This window comes from Syngnathus floridae, chromosome 21, assembly GCF_059516105.1.
Source record: "Syngnathus floridae isolate MCC-2025c chromosome 21, RoL_Sflo_1.0, whole genome shotgun sequence".
NCBI classification, from domain to species: Eukaryota; Metazoa; Chordata; class Actinopteri; order Syngnathiformes; family Syngnathidae; genus Syngnathus; species Syngnathus floridae.
In genome coordinates, this window is record NC_142433.1 from 5,826,475 (window position 1) to 5,851,865 (window position 25,391).

At 47.5% G+C, this 25,391-nt stretch overlaps 2 protein-coding genes across 12 annotated transcripts in view; both read right to left on the bottom strand.

The window, feature by feature from the left end:
- The window catches only part of macf1a (microtubule actin crosslinking factor 1a), a 67,295-nt gene extending 44,138 nt beyond the window's left edge, over positions 1 to 23,157 (bottom strand). For 2 of the 10 annotated variants that reach the window (XM_088365088.1, XM_088365080.1), the window contains exons 1-6: positions 22,769 to 23,157; positions 21,081 to 21,319; positions 6,041 to 6,102; positions 4,022 to 4,111; positions 3,230 to 3,307; positions 3,055 to 3,147 (exon numbers count right to left, since the gene is read on the bottom strand). In XM_088365088.1, coding sequence (XP_088221214.1) covers positions 3,055 to 3,147; positions 3,230 to 3,307; positions 4,022 to 4,111; positions 6,041 to 6,102; positions 21,081 to 21,306 — 549 coding nt within the window. In that variant the 5' untranslated portion in view covers positions 21,307 to 21,319; positions 22,769 to 23,157. Of the gene's footprint in view, positions 1 to 136; positions 2,299 to 3,054; positions 3,148 to 3,229; positions 3,308 to 4,021; positions 4,112 to 6,040; positions 6,103 to 6,766; positions 6,952 to 8,744; positions 8,929 to 13,027; positions 13,339 to 18,940; positions 19,674 to 21,080; positions 21,323 to 22,768 lie in introns of those variants that run through there. The other 8 variants (XM_088365086.1, XM_088365079.1, XM_088365087.1 and 5 more) reach the window with 7 other exon arrangements.
- An 892-nt stretch (positions 23,158 to 24,049) lies between these two features.
- ndufs5 (NADH:ubiquinone oxidoreductase subunit S5) lies at positions 24,050 to 25,243 on the bottom strand. 2 transcript variants are annotated; one of them, XM_088365099.1, is made up of 3 exons: positions 25,121 to 25,243; positions 24,346 to 24,565; positions 24,050 to 24,252 (listed from the first exon to the last, which is right to left on the bottom strand). In XM_088365099.1, exons 2-3 carry the CDS (start codon positions 24,559 to 24,561, stop codon positions 24,145 to 24,147), a joined length of 324 nt encoding a protein of 107 aa, XP_088221225.1. In that variant the 5' UTR covers positions 24,562 to 24,565; positions 25,121 to 25,243; the 3' UTR covers positions 24,050 to 24,144. The 2 variants fall into 2 exon arrangements, with proteins under 2 accessions (XP_088221225.1, XP_088221226.1); XM_088365100.1 differs by having other exon boundaries at positions 25,146 to 25,222.
- Between the last annotated feature and the right edge of the window lie 148 nt (positions 25,244 to 25,391).

The window sequence follows — 25,391 nt, forward strand, 5'->3', positions numbered from 1 at the left end:
CAATGATAGCGACATGTTGGAGGCACCAACAGTCGCCCACTCACATGCCTGACAAAAAATGCAGCAAATAAATCCGAATTAGGAGGATAACCCCTGCTGGTTCCTTCAAGAACCAGTTTTTGAGATCTGGGCTGACCTGTGGCAGTTGTCTAGCGGCAGCCCGTTGCTGCAGCGCCGTCTCTGCCGCCGCCGCGTCCAGTCTTTCGGCCGAGCTAGCGCTTAGCAACATCTGCCAGTCCCCCCGGCTGGGAGTGGTGACAGCCGTTTCTGGCGAGGTCAGCGGCAGGTCGCTGGCGTAGCCCGACTCCAAGAGAGAGTATCTCTCCTGCGCTCGACTCGGCGTGTCTACGCTAAGTCCTTCAGCGGCGGCCATGTTGTCCGCCATCCATATTTGGTCGAAGGCCTCATCTTGCGTGTCTCCTTCATCCTCCGACAGGTGGACTTTGAGAATAGGTCCTGCAACCGGGAAAGGAGCAGGAGCCTCTTTGTGGACTTCCACTTCACGGTCACTTTGGGCCCTCCATGCCGGAGAGCCATAATCGCTGGGGTACACCGTCTGCACCACGCAGAGCTTCCCATCCACCTCTCGGATGTGGACCACGCCGTTGTGCTCTCCCAAAGAAGGCATCGTCTCAACTTGCCGTCGTTGAATCCTTTCAGGCAGCGTCCTCTCACCCTTCGCTTTCTCTTCTTCAAGCACGGAAGGTTTCTCCAGGACGCCGTGGACTTTCTCTCGAACGCGGCAGAGCCTCCCCCCTCCTGGGGTGGCGCTACCGGACGAAGTCGCTGTGGTGGCGGTGGTTTGGCCGGGGATGCTGGAGACGTCCACGATGGCACTGGCGGCGTCTTCCTCGCCGGGGAGGCAGAAAATTCCTCTCCAGCCCGGACTGAGTTTGGGACTACGCTGAGCTTGGGGAAGACCACCAGAGGGAGAATACGCAGATACGGGCGAAAGCATCCTGGAATGTTCCAACATTAGAGGAGAGTCCAAAGTTCCTTGAAAAGAAGGCTTTGTCTCGACGGCATCTTGGACATCGACTTTCCTGTTTTTGCGTCCCTTGCGCCTCCGCCTGAAACGTAATCGCTTCTTGGATGACAGCGGAGGCTCTCCGACAAGTTCAGAGTCTGGCGGAGGCCTGACGCAACCCATGGAGTTCCCCATCTTCTCGTCTTGAGTCCCGAATGGGAAAGCATATAGGAGCTGACGAACAATATGGATGCGCGCTCCGAGATGGAACCTTCCTCAGCCGATAAATGATTCAGTGGCCGCTTCACCCCCACCCTGCCGCATCTTACGTGGTCATCTTGTGAGAGTGCCTGCACTCTCAAGCCGCAGTCAGAGAATCAGCACGCACATAGCACCTGCCCTATTTTTATTTTTTTTTCAATTCCCCGGAAGACTTCTGTGAGGGTTCAAGGACGCGGGGGCACACCAGAAACAGGAAAATCCGCGCGGCTTTGAGTGAGTGATAGGTCATCCCTGGTGGGGTTCCGATCCGGAGGAGGTATTAAAAGGAGATGCGGTGGATGTGGATGTGTAGTGAATGAAAGCTCCGCTTTCCGAGCCGTGCACGGCGTCCCGATTGGTTGTGAGGGAAACACACCGAGCGCGGCCGACCAATGCAAAAACAGGATGCTGCCGGGCTCGGCCAATCGTCTCGCAGATTGCTGGCCGGTTGGCATCGGCGTGAGCTGCTGGTCTTGCAGACTTCAAAACATAGCGGCGACTAATTCCCGGCAGGCATGGCATCATGTGGAAATCCTTTCTGCTTGCACGTTGTTTCCCGGTCGACGCCAGCTGTGGAGGAATGAGTGAGCGTGCCCGACTTCTTCTTCGATCTCGAGACTGACGTCAGCCACGTCGAGGAGTTTCATTCATTGATGCCAGCCGGCCGTAAAGCTTTTGTCAGCGTGCCAGCTCGAGCCTCCATCAGGTGGCGCAGTGCGACGGACGGCACAACATATCCAGAGTTTGCGCAAGGACCACCAGCCTCGATCTGTCTTTGCCCCCCGGAGGGGAGCTTTAGCTCTGCTAGCAGATCCGCCCCTGCTCCTGAGATCATCAGTTGACGCTAAGGTCTGATCTGGATGTTTAGCATCTGCTGGAAGTTGACTCGGTTGATAGGGCGTCTCCTCCTCGAGACGAACGACGGTGTCACTGCTTCTCGGCCTCCCCCTCGCCCGGTTCACGACGTCTGCCTGCTTTCTCCCTCGCTCGCTCGTCAGCAGAGGAAAAGCTTTTTTATCTCCCGGCTGCTGCTGCAGCTTCCATTCTCGCTCTCTCCTCCTCCTCTGTCACTTTCTCACATAGAAAGCAACCCTCCCTCCCTCTTGCTCACTCACACGACTCTCCTCCTCCTCCTCCTCCTCCCCCTCCTTTTCCACTTCCTTGTTGCTGCTCTCTCGCTTGTTAACCATCCACACGCTGGAGCTGATCGCTACGTTGACAGCCTCTGTGCTAGCATGAAACAGTAACATTCAACACGTGACACGTTGCATCACTAAGAGGATTAGCAGTGCCGCCGTGACATTTTTTGGCCACGCTGAATAAAAACAACCCGTCAAAAAGCACCAAAAGCATCACAGAGGTGTCCTCATTTTTTTTCAACCTGATTCTTAAGTGGAATACGACGATGACCCACATGTTTTTATAATTAGCTCACACAAGTACTGTTCATACTTTCCATGATCGGAATGTCAAGTAAGGTCCAAGCCACAAGCTGGCCTCCCTCCCTCCACACACACACACACACACATAGACGTGCTGAGTCACGGCCATGCTGCTGCTTTGCCAGCACGTTTCTGCAGCAACCCGGCCGCCACTGTCACCTTCACGCTTTTAATATCTGGACAGTGAGGCCGTTGAGGAGCTTCGGGACCCGACTACAACCATCAGGGGAATGCCGGCTCCCTCTTGTGGTATGCAAAACTACACTTCTGTGCCGTGACAATTCATCACAAAATCATAAGTGACCATTATGATAAAAACATGAGCCATAATGAAGCACCAGCTAATAAATTGCGCAGGAACAGGAAGGAAAAGCTGGAACAGACCTGGAAGTGGAGAATGATGGTCCAGATGAGACCCAGCGTGAGTTTGGGGTTCCCGTCGGTGATGTCATCATTTCTGATGTTGACAAGTTTGACCTGGAAGGAGGAAAGCATCCGTCGTTAAAAAACAAAACAAAAATAAAACGCTTAAAGACGTGAGGAGGAGAAGACAACGTACTTGTCTTTGCTTTAGGAAGTCCAGAGCTATTTGGACATTCTGCAGCCGATGGAATCTCATGCGGCCCTTCTCTCTGGGCTGGAACACACACACGGACAAGAATAATGAGGAGACGAAATAACTGAACTGTTGTAGCGTGCAAAAAAAAAAAAAAAATCTGAATTTGATTGCCGGTGCACGTGTAAAGACATGCGGACTGCAAAAAAGGGATTAGAAGGTGACAAAAAGGGAATTTCACGCAAGATTAGTGAGAACTTTCCATACCCAGCTTGAATATTATTTCATTACCGTACTTCAGTTTGTGCTTTAAAATGTTGAATTATGTGAAGCACATCAAATCTATGATAAGTTTTATTTCCTTGAGGCATTCCTTTGTGCTGTTATCCACACTCATGCAGCCCCATTGCGCCACCTAGAGGGCGGCAGGGGGCAATCGGGCACCTACTCCCTGAGCTCCTCCTTCCTCCTCCTCATTATCATCATCACCGTCCTCCACCACGAGCAGGATGAGAGGAGGCGCACGCGAGGGGCACGCCCTTTTCAGGAAGGGGGTGCTTCTGGGTTGCTATGGTAACGGTGGAAGGAGGGAGGGAGGGATGAAAAGAAAAGGAGGCCATGAAGATGAGTGAAGGAACAATTGATTGGGACGCAGATGGCGGTTCTGACGTCAGCATCGTCTTGACAGCGAGGAGGCGTGACAAGGAGAGTCACCTGACCGCGTATGAGAGCTTGAGGCAGTGCGAGAGTCGGAGAGCGTGAGAGTGAATGGGAAGAGTACGATTTGATCCCTACCAGGGTGACGCCAGAGAGAACCTCCAGCAAGGAGATGAGGTTGTGTCCATCTCTCAGGTCCTCGTAGAGGTCGCTGATATGTTTCCTCACCTGCGGGATCGAGAGCACAGCAATGGTGAGGATGTTGGAAATCCCAACCCATTTATCGTTAAGAGTCGATTTAATTGGCAAAGTCCCAAAGGCACCTCTGCCAACGCATATGTGGGGCGGTCGAGGACGGTCGGCATGGCGACGAGAAGCTGGCGAGAGCTGGCTTAGCGGAAGCACATCGTGGAAAATACAAACAAGGACGAGAGTCAAGGATGCGTCCGTCTGTGTCGCTACGACTTTTCTGCCTGGGTGAAGTTCAGTGGCACTTCACTAAATTGGGGGGATGCTGCAGTGCCACATATCACCACAAGAGGGGGGCGGGACTGCCCATTCCACACAACCATATGACTTGTAAATCAGGGCTATTTAACTGGGTTGTTGATAACAAGGTGAAAGGAATTTTATAGTGAGGACTGACAGCTTGTTACTGGAACATTCGCTGCAGCTAACATGAGCTGGACGACTTTTAAGACGTGTCACTGACAGTAACGGATGCAACCACCTCTTTGTGCAAATGTGACTTGGATGCCTGTAGGCACTTTTATTAGTTCTAATTAGCCACTCTGCTTTGAAGCTGTTCTACTGAAACACAACTTCCTTATCTACTGCATTGGTGTGTGTGTGTGTGTGTGTGTGTGTGTGTGTGTGTGTGTGCACACCAGCAAAAATAGCTGTGAGTGTGTACACTAGACACACATGCACCCGTGCGTGTAGATGAAATATTAAACTCAAGGTTTGCAATGTACTGAGCAAACTGGCGAGGATGATGTCACTCAAAAATAAGCTCAAAAGGCTAACGGTCCAATCAGTAGCTAATAAACACCACAAGGGGGCGTGTTTGCATTTAGTCCAGGATGCGTGCTAGTCCAGGATTAGCCATTTTTAAGTATATATACCGTATTTTCCGGACTATAAGGCGCACCTAAAAACCTAAAATTTTCTCAAAAGCCGACAGTGCGTATAGTCCGGTGCGCCTTATATATGGACCAAATTCTTAAATTTAAACTGGCCCGAAGCATTGTGTCATGAAATCAATCATAAGTGGCCCATTGAAGACTATGAATCATGAATCAAAAAGACTATGGATCATTATTTTGTGATTATAATGTAATTTGTTGCGTCTGAAGTTGAAATAAAAAAGATAAAATGGAGAATGATTTGATTTGGATTAAAATTCTGACATGATGCATTAATGGTGAGCCTTATAGTCCGGTGCGCCTTATATAAGGACAAAGTTTTAAAATGGGCCATTCATTGAAGGTGCGCCTTATAGTCCGGAAAATACGGTATCTATTTTTTTTTTATGCATGGTATCCCAGCACGCAGCCCAAATGCTGTTTAGTGATCCGTGACCTACATTTGCATACTGGCCGGTATCGAGTTTCATGTGCCAGCGGTGGCTGTCAGCGCAGTTGCCTCACAGTTACGAGGTTGTACTGACGTCTCTGTCCTCAGTCGTGTGACACGGACGTCCCGCATTCCATTCCTGGCGACCGCTGTTTGAGCGCAGATTACAAAGCCGCCCAGTGCACTTCACAGCTGCGACACAAACGGCTATCGGCTGTCGGTAACATCGAATCCGAAGAAAAGAACCCGTACAGTGGTGACTGCTTTTAATCATGTGTTTTATCAAATAAGAAAAATTACACGCTATAAAATTGAAATCAGCTGAATATAAATTCATTGCTTCATCAAATCGTAATGTAAAGAACTGAACGTCGTTTTTGCATCAATTCAACGCGCATTGTGCTGCTCCTTCCAATGTAAGCCACTAGGGGGCAGTGTAACACAGACAAACAGATATAAACTAGCAACCGAATTTCTTGACACCATTGCACTACTTTTATATCTGAAATGGCGCCTTGGGATGTTTTAAGAGCACCGGTAATGCGTGAATAGTGAACGACAATTGTGTAAGAATGCCGGTACCTTGATGAGATGCTTGTTGACCCACTTTGTGAACGTCTTCTTCTGAACTCTGTCGCGCTCGTCTGCAGGGAATCGAGAAAGAGGAGAGTTAGCGATGTGGGCCCGAAATACACTCACTTTCATTCTGATCGTGCTGGATTTCCCCTCACACAACTTTTCCAGTAAATTGGCAGAGATTGGGAAGAGCCTTCATTGTGGCTAATAGACAACAATTGTTTTTGTTCACACACTTGAGTGGCACATTGTAGTGTTTGTGCTGCAAAGTGGCAAAAGGTCATGACCACAACATGAGGTCCATTAGCGACCGCTAATAAATCAATCAGCTTTAAAGCCGGGAGGATGTTGAATGAAGCAGGATAGATATCTCAAATGTATATAAGTCAAGCAGGAAGGCAGAGCCATCTTATTTCAACAGGCACTTGCGACATAGTTTCACGACACTGCAACACGCCTTGCTTCCCAAACCTGCTGTCCGGGTGTTTCAGCTGAGAGCAAATATGCTTTCCGCCACTTTTATGTCTCACTCACACACACACACTAAGTGGATGACTGTATCATACGAGATAATTGTGTGTGTGCTGCATCGCGATTTGGAGGTAACTGTCACACATTGGCACTCATTGGGGATACAATGGGGCGAGTCTTGTTGACATGCACACACAAACCTCTGTCAAATACACATTGGTTCTCACACACACACCCTCCTAAACACACACACACACTGACCTGCACAGCACATGCGCGAGTACAGGTGGGCGTTGAGGCAAGACTCATTCCTGTAATCAGGCCACATAGTCTCCAAAAGAGTGTCCACGAGACGTGCTAATCCTTAGCCGCCACCCGCTAAGTCCCAATCAGCCGTCCTCTCCCGCCATATCACCTCGGCCGGTCGCTCGCTTCTGCACTCTCCACACGTGTTGTGTCAGGATGCCTCGTCTCCCTAAGCCCCGCCTCTTAGCTCGATGACTTCACTTCCCCCGCCTTGTGCAGAGATCAGCTGGCCGAGGCTCTCCGGGGCACTTCCTCATCTTCTCGCCTCACTCTGCCATGCTAACCAAGTTCTATTTTTACACCGGCTTCCACCCTTTTGAGTCTCTTGTGCTTTTAGGCTCGTTTCCATCGTCAAGGCCAGTCAGCCAAGTCTGTAATTGTTCCTGATTTGAGATGCCGGTATCCAATCACAATCCTTACAACGCAGAAGCTCCGCCTCACTTGGCTCCTCGCATCCTGCCCGGAGAAAAATGTTGCTGTGTCATGTTAGGAGCCAAGCGGGAGGGAGAGAGGCGGCAGCAAAGAGGATGCTGAGTCAAATTCTTCAAAGTCCACTTAAGACAAAAGAGAAAGCGACATCAAATGGTGGCTCTCATGCGCAGATTAAAGTATCAAAGCCTTTTTCCTCCTCTGGGGGACTCCCATCTCTTTCTTTCCGGCTTCCGGTCTGGCATCAACTTGACATGAAGCAGACTCACACCAGAGCAACTCAGATTAGTGCTACTCTCGCTCTAATCTCCCTCGCTCACCCTTCCTTCTCCTGGCATCGTGGCATCCTCTCCTTTTCAGTTTCACTCTGTTTAATTGTCAGTCTTTAATCCCACATGGACCTGAAGAGCAAGCCACCCACATACTGTCCATACCACTAAGCAGCAGCCTACAATTAGCTTGTCAACAGATGAGCGTGCAGCGTACCGCCCTCGTGTGGCCATTTGAAAGAAGCATTTTAGATTGTTTTCACAAGATTATATTCTAATCGATTTATGAACTCACAGGATATTACATTAGGTCAAGCAAATTATTTAAATTGCTCTCACGAGTCACTTGGTGTTCCTCCTCGCCCTCAAGGACCATAACATTAGGTACACTTGCAGCATAAAAGGTAAAGCAAGCAAAATACGTAGCGCTCGGTCAGCGCAGAGAGCTCAGCATTTGTTTCCCTTCTCATGCCAAAGTAGCGAGTTACTATTCGAGCCAACCGCATTGCAAGCAGATCAAATCAGTCGCGTGTCTCGCGCAAAAGCAACAAATCCTAAATGGGCTTAAGATGCTAAGCCTGCAATGTGACCTGAGCTCGAAGTTCAGCCGAATTGCTAGATGCGGGTGACAACATAAACAAATCAAAGGTTACATGAGGAATTTGATATTAAACGAACAAGACAAAAAAAAAAACACTCAGGGCCCCAAGATACAGCCCTGAGGAACACCAGTGTTGAATCAGGATAAAAAAGATTGTCCAAAAATCAGAATGAAACCTTATTATTTTTGTAATGGCGGACTATTTTTGATTATCCAGCAAGTTAAGTGTGGGCAGGAAAAAAAAACAACACACAAGTGGCTTACTGGCAGCTCACAGTGCAAACAGCCAACAGTTGAACAAAGCGTCTGATAAAGCATGGCCCCACTTTAAGATCCAAATATGGACTCGGAGCACGAGCAAATACTCATACGCGGGTTGTTTCACGGTAACTGGAGAAACAACGTGTCTGCCTTTAAAATAGAACTGGGCCCAGAGCGCTAATGCTACATGCTAAAACCTGACAAGGCAACAGGTGTCTATTTCTGAAAGGCCAAAAAGGTAATAGGATGCTACCTGGAACAGAAAAGCTAACGGGATGCTAACAGAAATAAAAAAGTGGGTGGAGCGTCAACAGGAAGTGTCTCATGTCTAATATGACAAGATCTACTTCCTTCCTGTTTGGGCAGTTATTACCTTCTTCAAGCATATGTGGCGCGAGGAGACGCTGACGATGACGGCGCCGACGGCGGTAGAACCAAAAGCCGGCCACGGTGAGGAAATGCACCGTCACCACTAAGATGGGCGCTATGACAGTTGGGTCACACAGGAAGTCCATACCCCCCCAAGCCTCCCCCTCAAAAAAAGACGCCTGGTTAGGATCCAAAGGAAGACGAAAGCATCTCATGGGATCACAAACACAAAACGAGCCAGCTTAACAAGTGCACAGGGCTTCTCTCCATGGAAATGCCCTCGCTCAACCTCTCTCTCTCTCTCTCTAAACCTCACTCACTCCCCACAGTGGATTCCAGTTCCTCCAATCACATTGTAGGAGAGCATTTGGACGAATGAAACTGGAAAGTAGGAAGTCACAAACTTCACTGATATACGCAAAACAGCTGACTGAATCAATGGGCTGCGGTAAAGTGAAATAATTTAAATATGCAAGTCGTGTGTGTGTATGCAAAATATTATAACCCATAAAGAGAGTGACAGGAGGGTGAAGCAGGACTGTGTGTTTGTGTTTTGGTGTGTGCTGGCGTTGCCATGAGCAGAGTGACGCTGTGATATTTTTGATCTTGATATTTTTACCGTTTGGACATCAGCTGACACCTGACTTCTATTTTTTTCCACACTTTGATGGACTTGGTGAGGGTCTGTGCTAGGACTAGACGAAACACTCGCGAGAGCAAATAACTACATGAACAAAGGAATGCATGAAGAGTAATAAGACCAGCATATAAATAGTGAGGCGAGACCTCAAGTGTGGTTGCACCACTGCTCACCACAAGGGGGCAGGAGAGACCACGGAAACAAAGTCACACGGGGAACTACTAACTTTGCTATCCTTCTCATTTTCTGCAGCAGTGGTGGTCCACAACTACACTAGAAACCGCAATAACAAACATATTGGTCCTCTCAAACGTGAGCACCTTTATTTTTTTATGAAATTATTCTCCAATTTATTGTTCTTTTATTGTTACATCCACCACATTACAGCTGATAGAAATGTTTGCGTTGCAAAACTACTGCACATTTAAGTCGCTCATATCCCGACTGCAGTTTTTATCACCCTCCACCCCACCCCCCTTCCAAATTGTCCAAGTCAGCGTCCTTCGCAGACAGCGCAGCAAGGTCACGCCAACACAATAACTGAGATGCGGCACACACACACACACACACACACACAAAAACTCAAAATGACAGCTCTGTGTTAGGAGGAAACTTGATGAGCAGGATGAGGGGAAAGGGCTGACATATCAATTTAACACACTAAAATGAATCAGCAAATATTACAACGGTCTACATAAAGTCAACAAGCTGACAACGGCTTTTTGCAGAGGATAAAGAATATATACGTGTGATCGTTGTTACTTTCAAGTGACTGTTCAAATATCAGTTGCTGTTATAATTACCGAGGGAGGGGGGGAGCAAAGTAAGACCACACGGAGAATCCTGAATGGAGACGGAGGGTGGGAAAGGAGGGAGGCGACCACGGAAAGTAAAGATTTATGACCTCGTGAGAAAAGACAAGTTTCATTCAAAGTTTTCTCCGGGAAGCAGAGAGTTGGTTGATGTATTTGTATTTGAGAAAGAAAGAATTTATCATGAGGATTTGATATTTTTTAATGCTCAACTGCCTACATAGGCTGCGGCGGCAGACCGCCTCAACGGGCTGCAGAATATTTTAACTTGAAATAAAGCCAGGTTTGGTACCATTTAAAAGTAGAAAGCGAGTTTAAACAGGTGCAGAGTGGCGAATTCTTGCCAAGGGCACATTTGTGCCAGCCAGAAAATGTTCCCGGGGGGCCGTGAGAGCGGCAAAGACGAAGAGGAAGAGAAACGACGAGCGGAGAAGGTCAGCGATGGGAAAAGGCCAAGTGAAGGGGATGAAGGGGAAGCACAATGAAAGGGTCTGAAGGGGCCAAGAATGTGAAGAGTGTACACAAATACACGGGAATTGAACACAGCGCCGCAGCAACCGGGCCCTCCATTTTAACCCCGGCTGTTGTGGTTGCCATGGACGCGCATCCATTAAGATCCCGTCCCGTTTTCTAGTCTTTTATTGCGCCACTTGACCCTGCCCCCCCGACACGGCAGTTAATTACGGCGCTGTCAGGGAAGGCCGTGACGTCAAGTCACGTGACCACACAAACTGAGGGATGGCAATGTCGACAGGGGCGACCCGCTAATGCTTTACTGCTTTGGCTAGTTAAAGTGTCTTGTTAAAAGCATCAGGAAACCACGCCGACTAAACAGGTTGGTTTTAGGTGTCAAGTTCAAGAGTGTTTGTTTATGTCTGCACGAGGTCCCACATGCTTGACGAGCTTCTTTCAGTGTGTGTCAAGAAAATGTTCTCACGTTGGCGGAGTTATATACATCAAAGTGCCGCGTTGGGCTGCGAGGGGCGCCATAGGTTCTGTAATTGGTGCTAATGTGACAAAATGAGTTGGTACCGCCCACAAGTGTCACGCCGCTGATAAGCAAGAAAGCATAAACACGCTTATCACGGCACACACGTCTGCTGCGCGGCTACTGCGAACATGCTAGCAAGTTACTGTAGCATCTTCAATAACTTAATTTGAAACCCATTTTTTGGAATCTTAACTTTCCAGTCACTTCAAAACGCCAAGCCTGACATGAAAGCATCCAGCAACCAGTGGAAAAGGAAAAATTGGGGGTGGAACTACAAACTCTACCTCAGGCAGAGTCAGATGATGAGCAGGAAATTGTAGCTATGGCATTTAGACTCTGGTGGGTATTTTAGATGACGTTGCTATGACGACCACCAGCGGCTCAACAAAACATTTTACTGCTGCTAAAATCAGTGAGCATGTGATGGTCTACCCATCCACAGCTCAGCGTTAGCTAGAAAATTGGGGTTAGCTTTGCCTTGTCAGATATATGACAGAGTATGCTGCATGGACAATCGAGCGGTGGCTCGTGACTGCCTAAACGGGTTGCGGCCCTATTTTTCACTGATCCTGGTTCACAAACCTGACCAGAAGCCCTCATTTGAAACTCTAAATGCTCAAACGGAGCTAGCTCCAGTTATCAGCAATGAAAGAGCATTTACATAACCTGATCAACCAGCTTTCTAAAGTCCAGACACTAAGCAATGCTAACAGTCACGTTGCGCCTGGCTCCCATCATCACAACTGGGCAAAAACACGGTCAAGCGTGGTTAGCGTAATCGCATCAGACCGTTAGCAAACAAGACGTAGTGTATAATACGCAAGGGCTGGGGTTCTTTTTCCCTTTCTTCTTTTTCACAATTCAAACACGGAAGCTCGCAATCCCTCTTAATCCAATTGGATCTGGCTTTGAGCCCGCGTGACTGCCGTTTGCTAGAAAACAAACTCATGACACGACTGCGACAATATCGTTAATGTTAGCTTAACCGCAAAAGTCCAAGAAGGTCCTCATACGACTTGCCTTGAGCCGCTGTACAAAATGCTTCTTGTGTCATAAATTAAGTTACTTGTAAATAAGTTACAAATCTGTACATACTTAAGACAGAATAGTTTCAAAAGAATGCTTAAAGGGGCTGTGGTACATTTTTATAGCATGTCTCATGTTAGCAAAGTGGCAATTATATGCTTAAAACAGAGTCATGTCAAGTGACTGCCTAAACGAGCTGCAACGCAAGCAGACACTGGAAGCCACGCTACGCGCGCTTAGCTGCTGCCGCGCTAATAGCATCACCCGACACTGGAAACCCATCCTCTGCTCGTCTTTTGTCCAAAAAACGTGCGAGTGGGATCCGGTGTCAACCATCACAAAGCAGGCGGCTAACATAAACAATTAGCGGCGGCCGCTAACTAACCCCGAGCTGCTCAAGGAGAGGGTCAACTTTTTGTGCCCAAGGGCTTTTATTTATTCAAAAGAGAACAGATGGGTGAGCTCATATGTATAAATTAGCCTAAAAGCATAATTCCCTAAGTGACTTTGAACTTACTGTCAATATTCTTTAAGTGTGTGCACGTCTTTCAAGTCTAACCCAAACAATCAAAGCTCGCAATCAGTTGCGAAACTCAACCCAGAATGGAGTGAGTGACATTTTGCCGAGCTCCTGAAGAGCAGGTATGACATATCTTTTTCCTGCCCAACCCTCAGCTGACACTGATTCACCCCATCGCCTTGCTGAGCAGCTCCGTTTCCTCATTTCACCACACATAACCTCCACAAAAGTTAAACTGAAACCCAAAAAAAAAAAAAACATGTCAAGACGCGGCTGGGAAAGAAAGCAGTCGATCTACCTCGTTTGTCCTCCAAGTCCTGGAGGAACTGTCTGTACGCCGCCGCCGCGCTCATCCCTCCTCCCACGCCGGGCCAGTCAGAGGCGACCGGTGTGTTGAGGTGAGCGAGGAAGAGGAAAAGGAGGAGGAGGGGGGACGCCCGAGATCCACATTGTCAAAGGGAAGACGTCTGCAATAATCCGTCTGTCTCGCCAACTATCAGCTGAGCGTTTGTGTCCATTCAAGTGTGTGTTGCTCTAAGCCGGATAGAGGAACTGGACTTTGAGCAGCCTGATGATGTCATCGCCACAGACGCATGTATATCTCGCCGAGCGTTGTAGCAGACTGACAATCTACGTGTGTGTCAGAGCTTATGAAGTGTCACATTCTTGTGACGGCACACGCCCACTTTTGTTTTGGGGAATGCATTGCGACACAAACAATGGATTGTTTATTAATTATTCATGAGGATTTTATTTTTCTTCAATGGCTCCGCCGGGCGATTAATAATTAACCCCAATACTGTAGGTGGACAGGTCAATAATCGCAAAGCTCTTGGGTCACTTCTTTAGGTACACAAGCGAATAAAAAGAGCAGGATGGTAACAAATTTGAAAAGTACTTTGTATTTGTACATATGCGGAGTATTTTTTTTTCATACACTGACGTTACCACATTCTACCCCCCCACCACAAATTGAAAGGCGCACCCTTACATCTAAACTGACAAAACTTCAAGAGCTGCTTTGACACATCATAGCTAAAAGCTTTCCTCAGTCCTCACACACAAGGACCTTTTTCGCAAAACACACACACCAGGGTCAGTAGCATGACTGGTCGCCACGGCAACAGCACGGGAGCTGACTAAGGGTCAGTAAAGTGACCCCGAGGTGTGGAGTCTACAAGCAAAACACTGCCCGGGGAGAATTTGAGGAAAGACGGCAAATGATGTGATGTGTCCGTGCAAAGAAGGTCAAAGGTGTTTGTTTACCTTTGGTGAACAGCAGACACACACAAATATCGGATTTGTCATCTATTACACACGTCAACTTGAGTTGAGATGGAATGTCGCCACCATCACTTAATATGTTAGCAAACTATCTCAAGCATGTTTACGCGTCTGTCATCGCCATCCATCACATGACACTTGTGTCGTATCGGCGTTTCACGGCACAAAGACCCGCTTTGAGAAATGCGTCCACGCCCTGCAACGCCCGTTACACACATTTCATGCGTGGGCTCGTTTTGGGAGAACCCCTGACACACCCCGGCGCAGCAGCTGACAGGGAACAAGTGGCAGAGGTCCGAAAGTCTCTTTTACCGGATGTGGTCAAAAAGGAAATGCAGTACCAGCGGAGCACTGTAGGGGTCAGTATTGCAATTGGAAAATGTATATTTCATGACATGGCAGTGAAGCAGTAAAAAATTTCATTTCAACCCACACACACACGCGGTGTCTTTATATTTAGACTGCTGGCATCTATTTTGTGATTAAATTCAATACATTTAATAAATAAATTTGTTTTTTCACACTAGTGGCCTGTACATTAATAAAACTTTTGTCAAGGCCGACCGACAGGTGCACTAAAAGAAGGCCAACAACTGGACGTGGCATTCAAGATGGAGTCAAGGGAATTTTTTTTCAGGGTGGGGCAGAAGTTGTGCCTTAACACCTGTCTCAAAGCCCCCAAAGAGCTGACGCCTGGTCTGCGACTTGAACCAGTACCGATTCATGAGCTTTGAACTCCAGAACTTAAGCTGATCCAGCATGGTACATTTTTGCTTCAGCGGGGGTGGGGCTAGCGGGAAAAAAGACGGGACGCGGGCGGAAGTGCGGCAAGGGAGACAAGTCGCGACAAAAAGCATGAGAAAAGCAGATGAAAAGAGTGACAAGGAGGGGGGGGTTATAAAGGTTCGGGTGGGATAAAGATTTCATTCATCGGGCTGGGACAAATGCCGCCACTCTGTGCCCTCCTCCGTTGTGGCTTTGTTGACCTCACTCCACTTTGTTATTGATGTCAACAAAAGAACATCTTTTCAATTTCGATATCGTTGGTAGAATGTTACACTTGCAATTGAAACCATTTATTTTGTTCTGCTAAGAACTTGCACTGCTTCCGTTTAGTTTGATGGCTTTGCCTCAAGACGACGGTCATGTGAGAAGATCCGCCGAGCTAGAACATAATGTTTGAGAGCTATTCACAATTGTCCCCGAGCGGGAATCAGCTGAATCATCCGCAGCTGTTTTGCGGCGTGACCATCCGAGAGCTTATGTTGAAGTGTCCCATTACTTTTGTTTCCCGATGTCAATCCGACATCCCACAGGAAGTCCAAAAAAGTGGGTCAAAGCGGGGAAACTCAAATAAAAGCATCAAATAAAACGGATAAATTCAACTGGACGAATAAACAAGCGCTCGGGAGTCACATGAGTGACAAAAAATTTGAAAAATGATCTGGGCAGTCTGAGCTTCTACGTGTTAACACATCGAGCAGAACCGCCCGTCTGAACATTTGGGCCTTGTGAGGAGCGGATGCAGAAGTGTCTAGGGAGAACAGTTGGATCTGCTCACACATTTTTTTTTTAGACACAAAGCCTGAATTATTTAACTCAAGGGACTTTTAGGTCGGAGCCAACATTGCAGGTTAAAATTGGATCGGCGCCGTCGAGCATAAAGAGTGGACGCTATCGCTTTAAGACGTGCAGACCTCCGCTCCTTCCGCCATCATTGTGTTATTTCAGGAATGTTCTACACACATGCACACACACAGAAATCAGTAAAAAGCAAGAGTGAAAGTGTTTCAGTGCGTCAACGCAAAACTTTCACACAGCAACACCGCAAAGCTCCTCCTACTTTTGGCGCTTTCACACAGCGACACGACATCATGTATATATATTATTAAACGTGATTTGATTAAAAACAAAAAAGTTGGCGGACACCCTGATCCGTGCAGCCCCTCGCCCAGCCAGTCCCCCCTCTTCCCCCTCCCCCATAGTTTCAGACCACTTTACACCTTTAAGACCCGCACCACCAGGACCATACACCCCCCGTTGGAATGCTATTGAGCGATTACATGCTCAGATTAAAAAAAAAAAAAAAATAGAGGGATGAAGCAGAGAACGGCAACTACAGACGGGGTTGGCGGCAGGCCGGGATTAGCGGCGAAAAAGGAGGTGGCGGTGGATGGGTGGGTGACAGAAGGGACCTGCTGCTGGTGTACGGGGGGATTGAAGGGGACCCTGCCCCCCTCACCCGGCTTTTGAGCTCTACTTCCTGGTAAATGGGAGACTGACGTTTCAATAAAAACACATGCTAGTATTTAGCATTGTAGCTAATTAGAGTCAATATGGCCACATTGTGATACATATTTTTTAAGATTTTGGAGTTCGGTGATGGGCGATTATTAAATAGTCCTCTGGCAGATGGCACACACACACACACGCACACATATGATGTGTGGCTATTAGCGAGGGGGAGGTGTCGAGCCCGTTCGACGGCCGCCATCGATCTGTCGCATCCACAGGGGGCGCCACTGTCATCGATTCATCTCTGTGTCCGAATGCTAACATGCTAAATTTGTTTGGCCTCTTATTTGCGCACCTAATTAAGGCACCCGAGGTAAAGGAAGCAAATTCAAAGCCTTGACGGCGGTAAGAATGAGTTTAAAACGCCCACATCCAATTTTCCCGACGCAATCAATGATAGCTTCAAGTAGGCTAACGAAATACGCGGGGGAATGAGCTAGGAGACGGTATGAATAATTCAGTCGGGTCCGACTGCAGCGTTCGTGGCTCGAGTCACACGTTGCACTCTGGATGCCTGCAGGATGATAATTATAGAGCATCTCAATTAGGAGCAAAGCCTGTTAAGAGAAGGAGCTCCAGCTTAACAACTCGCGACCCAATAATGACGGACCGAGCCCAGCGGGTGAAACGGCGAGCCACGGCGAGTGCTTGTGCGCCTCGCTATGGCAACGAAAAAAATGGACCAAAGATGGTTTGCCGGTTCAGTCAAAATGGCAACGCGTGCATATCTACCATCCTGACATCTACTTGACCTACTTTCTTCTTCACGCATGCCCAAGCATCCAAACATTCACTTTATCTTTTTCCCCCCGGTATCCAGTCAACCTGGAAGTCGACGGCACAAAAGAAACGTGCGCTACGATACACAACTTGTCAAATACAAAAGTACTGACAAAAACACACATACGATTCAAGTTGGACAGTCGTCATGAATGCAAGCCCTGTGCACCGGCAGCACCGCACACACACACAATAATGGGCCAACACACACATTCACACAGAGCGGCAAATATTTGCGACTGGCAGGCTGCGGCCCTCGCGACCAATCATCAGACGTGACGCGCACAATGCGCCTCGTTGATCGTGTTACAGCAGCACACAGTCAGCAGGGCGCTTGTTATGCAAGAAGGTCTTTGAGTGACTTTCACCTCCACTTGGACGAGCAATCAAAAAGTTAACCCAGACTGCGATGGGAGCTAATGTGGAAACATATTTTACGTCGGCCTCCAATTGTCGGCTTTCCTGTCAAAGTGATGACGCTGGAGCTTCCGCACACACACACACATCATCTTTAAGGGAAGAGATAAATTCTAAAATGTCTTAATGAATAGGGGTCAACAAATAAAATGACTGCCTGCTTTTCCACTGACTCAGTCGAGTGTTTGACTCATGTCCCACCCGGTGTTTTTCCACCAGTGACCCTGACGCTGCGACTGGAGACATCCTGGCATTGTTGTGCATCGGCAGCGTATGCACACAAACACACACACACACACACACACACACACACACACACACACACACACAGTGAATGATTTAAGACGTATCCCGTGTCCCTCCTCTGGTTTCGCCCCAGCCGTTCCACATACCCGACGAGCCAAGTACACATTTGTCCTGACAGACAAACAGCTGACAACACACACATACACAGGGACAAATTTGTGGGTGAGTGTGCAAGTTCAAGTCCAAAGAGGCTAGGAAGCAGACAGGTAATCACCAAATTAACAGTGTCATCGGGATTTTGGAGGATTTTGTCCCAAAAGTCATTCAAACTCGTTGCTAAGTCGCAATTTAAGGATTGCTCCTCCTGTTCCCCCAAAACATCTTTCTTTACCTCAAAACAAGTTTTGCCAGGGTGCTAAAAAAGCAATCTAAATGTCAAAGAAGCTTGTGCATGCACACACACACACACACACACACACGCACACACACACATGCTCTTGAAACCGGGGGAGTTGCATTTCATTAGCATAATCAATAATTAAAAGAGCTAGCTCCGTTTCATCACACTAGAGTCAGGCCTACTGGTTGTCTATTTAAGCATTCATTTTCAAAGTGTCACGGGGGTTTACAAGGGGTGGAGAGGGAAAGCGATGGTGGTCCCGACATAGATTCTCTTGACGTCCGTTTACCCTGGCGTGCATGGCAGCGGCGTTGATATTTACAGTCCAAACACAAGGTGACGGATGGTGGCCGGAGTGGGAGGGAAGACTCCGTAAAAATGCTTCCGATCCAAAAGTACACAAGTGATTAGAAAAGGAAGAAAAGGGCAGCCAAAACAGGGCAGATGGAACTAGAACTTGTTCATCCAAAAATATGCAGCGCAAGGATCACAATATTAGGCACACAAGCAATAAACTGACTTGATCATTTTCACTGTCATTTGGTTTAAATGTTTCAATTTCTTAACTATGATATTTTGCTAAATAGGAACTAAATGCGAGACAGCCCTCACTCAGAAGCATAATCTGAGGAAAAACGGTTCAAACAAGTATTCAAAACAATTATCATCCCTATGCAAATCACCAACATACAAAATACTAACATCACTTTCCTGCAAAACGACAACAAATGGAAATATAGTCCACTTTAGTTTCAGAATTGGTGCCAAGAACTCCTGCCAAATTGTTACCTTTATATCGTTCCAGGACATCTTCGTAGGCTTGGGCGAACTGCTTCTCCTGGGAGTGGTTGGACGGCAGCAGGCCCGGTATGAATCCGGCCATGGTGCTTTGAGGGTCGGACTACTGCAGTGGCCCCCGCACCACCGGCTTGCTGACTGGCTGTCCTATTCACGGTCGGGATCGCTGCATTCGTCCCGGTAAAATCCCGTCAAATTGTGCACAATAAAAATTTCAGGAGTGGAAAATGTCCAATGGAGGTTACATAAACGTTATCTATCCATCATTAGCGTGCTGGTTGGTGCACGCTGACACGCTCACAGCTCGGCGTGTCCCTCCGAGGAGTCCCTCCTTAAATATATCACCATTCACCGGCGACAGCTGTTGAATGGACGGAGCTCCAGCCCACACGTCCCAGACACGGTCAAGACCCGACAGCTCTTTCTAACCCGGTGAGGTTGTGGCAGGGGTGGGGGGGGGAGTCGGTCCAAACGGTATCCGGATCCGGGCTTCCTCTCCCCGGTGGCGTACGTCAGCGAGCCGCCCTAGTGCTTCCCGGAGCTTCTTCCCAGCTTCAACCAAGACCCCAATCTCGGAATTCTACATCCGCTTTTGAGTGCGTTCTTTGGCTGTGTGCTGCGACTCAGCTCGGATAGCAGTAGCTGTCTTGCATCCCTCTCTGCCGGCCACGTCAAGAAGCGCCGCCGCCGCCGCCGCCGCAGGAATCTCAAAACCCGGCGGCCAATTGTGACTACTAGCACGCCAAGCTAACTCGCTGGCAATGAAGGATTTCGAAGAAAAGTGGAGCTCTAGCGCCCCCTGCAAGGCTAACTGTGGTATTATTACATGACCATAAGCGACTCGGCAAGGATAGATGGATGGATAGATGGAGAGATAGATGATGGATATAAATAATTTGGAAATATTCTACGACATTTGGAGCAATCATAGGGTTGCTCTGTGAGGAGATTTCTCATTTCCGACTGTCACCGAAGGCAACACCAATCTCCAAATTGATTTGAGGGTATATACCGCCACCTAACGGCCAAAAGATGGAACAGACGACTGAATCCATATGCATGCGGCTATATTTGACTTGGTGACCTATTTGCTATGCTGTAGCCTCCTATGGCTTTCCGTTCTGTTCTTTAAACCATCATCGGATAATCTCCATCAAGCAGCTTCGACAGTGAACGACTCACAGATTATGTTATTAATCTAAAAGGGATTAACGTAAAGATTCATACAATATGCATTGTGGTTGCCATGAACCGAGACACATGTCAGTGTTGTCTACTATGCCAGAGATGTGGAAAAACTATATTCACACAAACCACAAACTGTTGGACAACAATAGGCAACCAAACCTTGCATTCTCAACCACATTTTTCCCCTCATTTAACCTCCACCAAGGCTCTTATCCAAACTTTCCCTCCTTTCAAGGTTCACTTCATCAGTCTTTCTCTTCAACTTTGCCTTGAAAAAGTCATTAACTCCTCCAACGTCCTCCTTTGCTACTCATTCACTTTGTTCCGCCCTCTTTCATGCCCGTTGTCACCCACGTCCTCCCCCGCCACCATTGCTTTCATCACCATAACGACAACGGGGTGAAGGAGCAGGGGGGGACACTGTCACCATGGCAACAGGGGACGAGAGAGGCTGCCTGTTGAGAAAGCAATGCTGCAGGCGGGACGCAGGACAACTAAATGACAGGCCAGCGTCGACGTGCAGGGGTCCTGCTTATTGCAGTGCCTCCGTGTAAATATCGGAACTGCCAATCACGTGGGCCGCTAAAGGCTTTCCCGGTCCGCATTCCAGCCTTTGTCCTAGCGGGAATCAGGGTCAGCGCAAAGTCGTCCAAATCGCCGATGATACGACCAGACGCAAATAGGGAGACACAATGGGGCTTCGAGCCTGAGTGAGCCGGACAATCCAGACATGTTTGGGCCACTCGTCAGAATAATTCTGCATCATGGGACTGCAAGGTCGTGTTCACAAGAGTCTACATTGAGAACCCCGTGCAAATATATATAAGTTGTCTTAACCTTCAGGCCTTATTCTATTTTACAGTTTTGAAAATTTTAAAACACATAATGTCACCGACGTCAATCGATGACATCAGCATAAATGCAACAGAAGCAATCTCCTTACCTGCCACCCGGACCACCGCCCTCTCCGCAGGGTCCAGCACCGAGTCCTGGCTCCTGCGCTTGCGCCGCTCGTGCTTGGAGAGATTCCAGGGTAGCGTATCCCCCGGCGCGCCCGAGTGAAGCGACGAGGGGCACGGCGAAAGGGAACCGCCCGAGCGCTCGCTGCGGAAAGACGGCTCGCTCACGCACGAGCGCTCGCTGAGGGTGTCGTCGTCCGATGACTCCATTGGGGCGTCGGACCTGCCGGGGGAGGAAATGATCAAAAAGTTATTCCATTTTGAAATATGCTTGTCACATAAAACATGAAGCGCTGTACAGTAAATACGCTCAATCTACTGTATCTAATAAATTATCCAGCGTGTGTGCTGAGGCGCCATGCTCACATCTGCTAATCAATTGCGTAAGAAATCAATGACAATGAATAGCCAGTGAAATTGGATCTCGCCAAGTCAATGAAAGAGCTTCTTAAAGTGCTGTCACGGTCACTTTGACATCCACTCGTCTCTTTAGCGTCAGATTGCTAATATGCTAATCAGATGAAAGGATAGCCGCAATAAATATGCTAACACATGCTAATGTTTAGCATTTTTTTAAACAATTCTGGTGCTTCCAAGGAGACTTTAAATGTGGTCTTTGTGTACATGGTGAACTTGTAGACTAAACATGGACGATTTTGGAGAACACATGGTTCCAGCGGTACTTCCTGAGGGACTGTCACCATGGCGACGATACAAGGAGGGTCACCAAGTTCACCCGAAGCTCTGCAGCTTTTGTCTATTTGCATTTTCTGGTGTTTACTTCTATTTCTGATGTGTGTTTAGGTCTATTGATGTTTTGGTGTTTCATTTTCCAAATTCCGTCGTTATTGTGTGTGAGCGCAAAAGTGAGTGAGTCAGCGTCAGGGTAAAAATAGCATCGCGGTCGGGAAACTTCATAAACCGAACCCTGTCATTAAAGTTATGCTGGATCCAGGTGACATCACTTCCTGTCTGCCTCTCACACATTTCCAACACATTCTACACTACGTAGCTTGGAGTGATGTTTTTTTTTCCCTGAGTGTGTCTATTTGTGAGGGAAGATGGTGTTCAGTCCACCATTGAGCCTGACCATCTGCTACCACGCTGCAGGAGATGAGCATCTCTCAAGCAGTTGGAGGTGATGATGTTGCTCCACCTATGTCATGGCGCTCGGCGAGGACGCATTCCTGTCTCCCAAATGTGAATGTGTTTTGCATGAGTGGACAGCGAGGGAGAGATTGTCCGTGCATGACTGCAGCCTCTTTTGTCCACGCCGCCAATTGCATTTATCCGTTTGTGCTGGACATGTGGCTCACGAGCCAAGTGCTGTGGAATTGCTCTTTTCATCGAGTTAAGACCCATAATTTCATCAGACATGCATACTGTCTGCATGCAATGTTGAGGCTATGTGTACACTTTTTTTGCAAAATAACAGCACTTGGGTTCGATTCCCATGACATCGTTATGACAGATGAAGCTGCAGTGGTGGTTCAAATCATCGACATGATGTTGCACATTAACAACCACTTTATCAACACGCTAGTAATGGCTACAGCCTTAATTGAATCAAAGATGTCCTTTCAATGCCTCTAAAGCCATTCAAATTCTTCTCGCGGTGAGGCTCAGAATGGCAGCTGGATGCTTTGAACGCGGTCGGAGTGAGCAACCTTACCTTCTGCGGAGAGCGGCGGTTCTGCTAGCCGGGCTCCGAGTGTGGAAGGCCCGGTGCGGCTGCCGACGCTGTTCCCTCCTCCGCCTCCGCCTCCAGATGGATGAAGAAGAAAGTCTTCCGTTTCTCAGCCGGGCCGGACGTGCTCAGCAGAAGAATAAAAAGAGCGAAAGTGGTGATGGTGCTAATGGTCCACTGACCTCCTCCTCCTCCGGAGCTCCCTCGCCCGGTCACACGCTCGCAGTCTGGTTCCGTTGGGGGGTTAACCCATGACTGGCAGCGGCCCGGACGCGGCTGCTCCTCGAGGGCTGCTGGCGGACATTTCGTCTCCGGGGTTTGTGGGCTGAGGCTGGGGTGGCCTTGTGGGGGGCTCCTCCTGCCTCGTCATCGTGCGTGGCCCAGTCCGCGTGCACGCGGACGACGCTCGCTCACGCCTTGCACGCTCGATGTCTTTCACGCGAATCTTTTGGAAAGGATGTCTGACAGACGTGAAATGCTTTTTTCATACGAGTCAGAACCCTCACGCACTCAACAGCCATGCTTGGATTGATTGAAATCTCGAAGACTGCAAAACAACGGAGGGTTTGCACTTTTCAGAATAATCCCAAATCTCCCCTTTTGCCCCAAACCCCTCGGCGGGGAAGTGAAGTTCAGCAGGATTAAGTGCGGTTTTAATTAAACCTCAGCTAAATTTTATCCTCAGCTTTGATTGCTGCTGATGCTGTCTGACGATTACTTGTGGGCTAACTATTTTTATCATTTTTAAATTCACAACAGAACATAATACTACGACAAATATTGGTCTGAAATCAAAGGTTAGATGATGCAACAGTGACATCTAGCGGGCAGTCATTTTTTTCACATATTCGAACTCATTTAACGCAACATTAAATAATCTGGACAAGTTAATTCAGTTAACAATGACTAGTAAGTTGTCCTCTTCCATTCCTGCTAACGTAAACAATTTTAACTCCATACAATGTCGTCAAATGATGAAAAAAGTGGTTATTTGCGTGCTTGTAGCGTCCTCTTGTGGCGCTTCTTAGAATAATTGAAACGTGATGAATTTCCCATTTAAATATTGTCTCATTTTATTAAAAAAATGCACTTTTGTGCTATTAATTTAGTAGTAATTGTGGTTATATTAAGAACACTATTTGAATATTGTTGTTAACTATATTATTTAAGAAAGAATTACATTTTTTCCCCCTTTAACTAACAAGACTGATTTCAAACATCTCTCTGTTGTCTTGCTCCAGAAACATTCAAGGACAGAAAAGGAAGTAAATAAAGCAACGAATTATTTTTATTAACTAAGAGGGGAAGATTTTTACTGTACACAATGACAATTGAGGTGCGGGCAAGCGGTGGCCCTTTTTTCAAGGATTAGACTGGGCGGCCTGGCCCGTGTGGTGAGTGGGTGGCGTGTACGTGCCCTCCTTCACCATCTTGTCGCGCTGCTGGCGGATGGCGTACAAACGCTGGTGCTGCAACAAGAAAACAAGATGGAGTCTAAAAAGAGTGGTTCTTTGTTTTGCTTGTAGAAAAAAGCACAATGTCAACACGGACAAATTGCCTACCATCTTCTGCCTGTGCATGCACTCATAGAAGTCTTCAAACTCCACTCGGCATTCTTGCTTGGCGCGGGTCTGTCCGATGCCGTGGGAACACTCGACCCACTCTTTCTCGAAGGCGTGGCAGCGTGCCGCCCGCCGGTTGGGCTGCGGCCCACTCTGCAGCAGCAGCCAGCGGTCCACATCCACGCCAAGGCGTGACTGCAAATCCACGAACGGCATTGTGCTGAAGAACAAAATAAGCCCACTGTAAGGTTAAATACATGTTTTGATTAACTGACAAATTTCCCAAGACAAAACAAAGATGCAAGTCCCTGCTGGTGGGAAATAACATGGTTTGGTCCCAAGAAATAATAAAAGATATTGGCAAAACTTTGTTTTAGCTACATTTTAAATCAATTTTGCCTAAATTAATTTTGCCTACATAACAACGACTCAAGAACAAGACGGTAATGCTAATCTTTACAAATGCACAACTTTAAGTCATTATCTGGAAAAAGAGTAGCAAAGAATAAGGTCCAATAGTCATGGAATTATCTATTACAAAACTTTATGCACAGAAATAGTCATGATAGTTTCAAACATGTCTTAAAATGTCGGCTAGTAAGTCTGTTAGCACGCCAGCTAGCCAAACAGTCGCAATGACATATCGCGCTAATAGCGAGTCGAGTCAATGTTGAACTTTAGCAACAAGTAATGCTCAACTTCAAGTCTCATTACAATCAAAAACACATGCTTAACTTCAAAATAATGAGATAAAAACGGAATTAATTCATATTACGGTGTTTTGTAGGTGTCGAGTTCACCTTCCTCCCGATGTGGCGTTTAGCTTTGCGACTGTCAAAGACACACTGCCGTAAAGCGGTAATATATGTCACGCTCAGCCCACAAATCCTCGCTACTGCCGTCTAGCGGACAGAAATTCTTACTACAACAACAAAACAATGTTAAATGAAGAATAATCATAATGTAAACGTGTGACTGTTCTTTAAATATTCCAAAAACTACATATTAGATTAATCTATTATAAATATATTATAAATAAAAACTAT

Coding starts and splice junctions, on each gene's coding strand:
- ndufs5 (XM_088365099.1), bottom strand. CDS start 24,561: ATGCCGTTCGTGGATTTGCAGTCACGCCTTGGCGTGGATGTGGACCGC. Junction 24,253..24,345: donor GCATGCACAGGCAGAAGATG/GTAGGCAATTTG, acceptor TTCTTGTTGCAG/CACCAGCGTTTGTACGCCAT.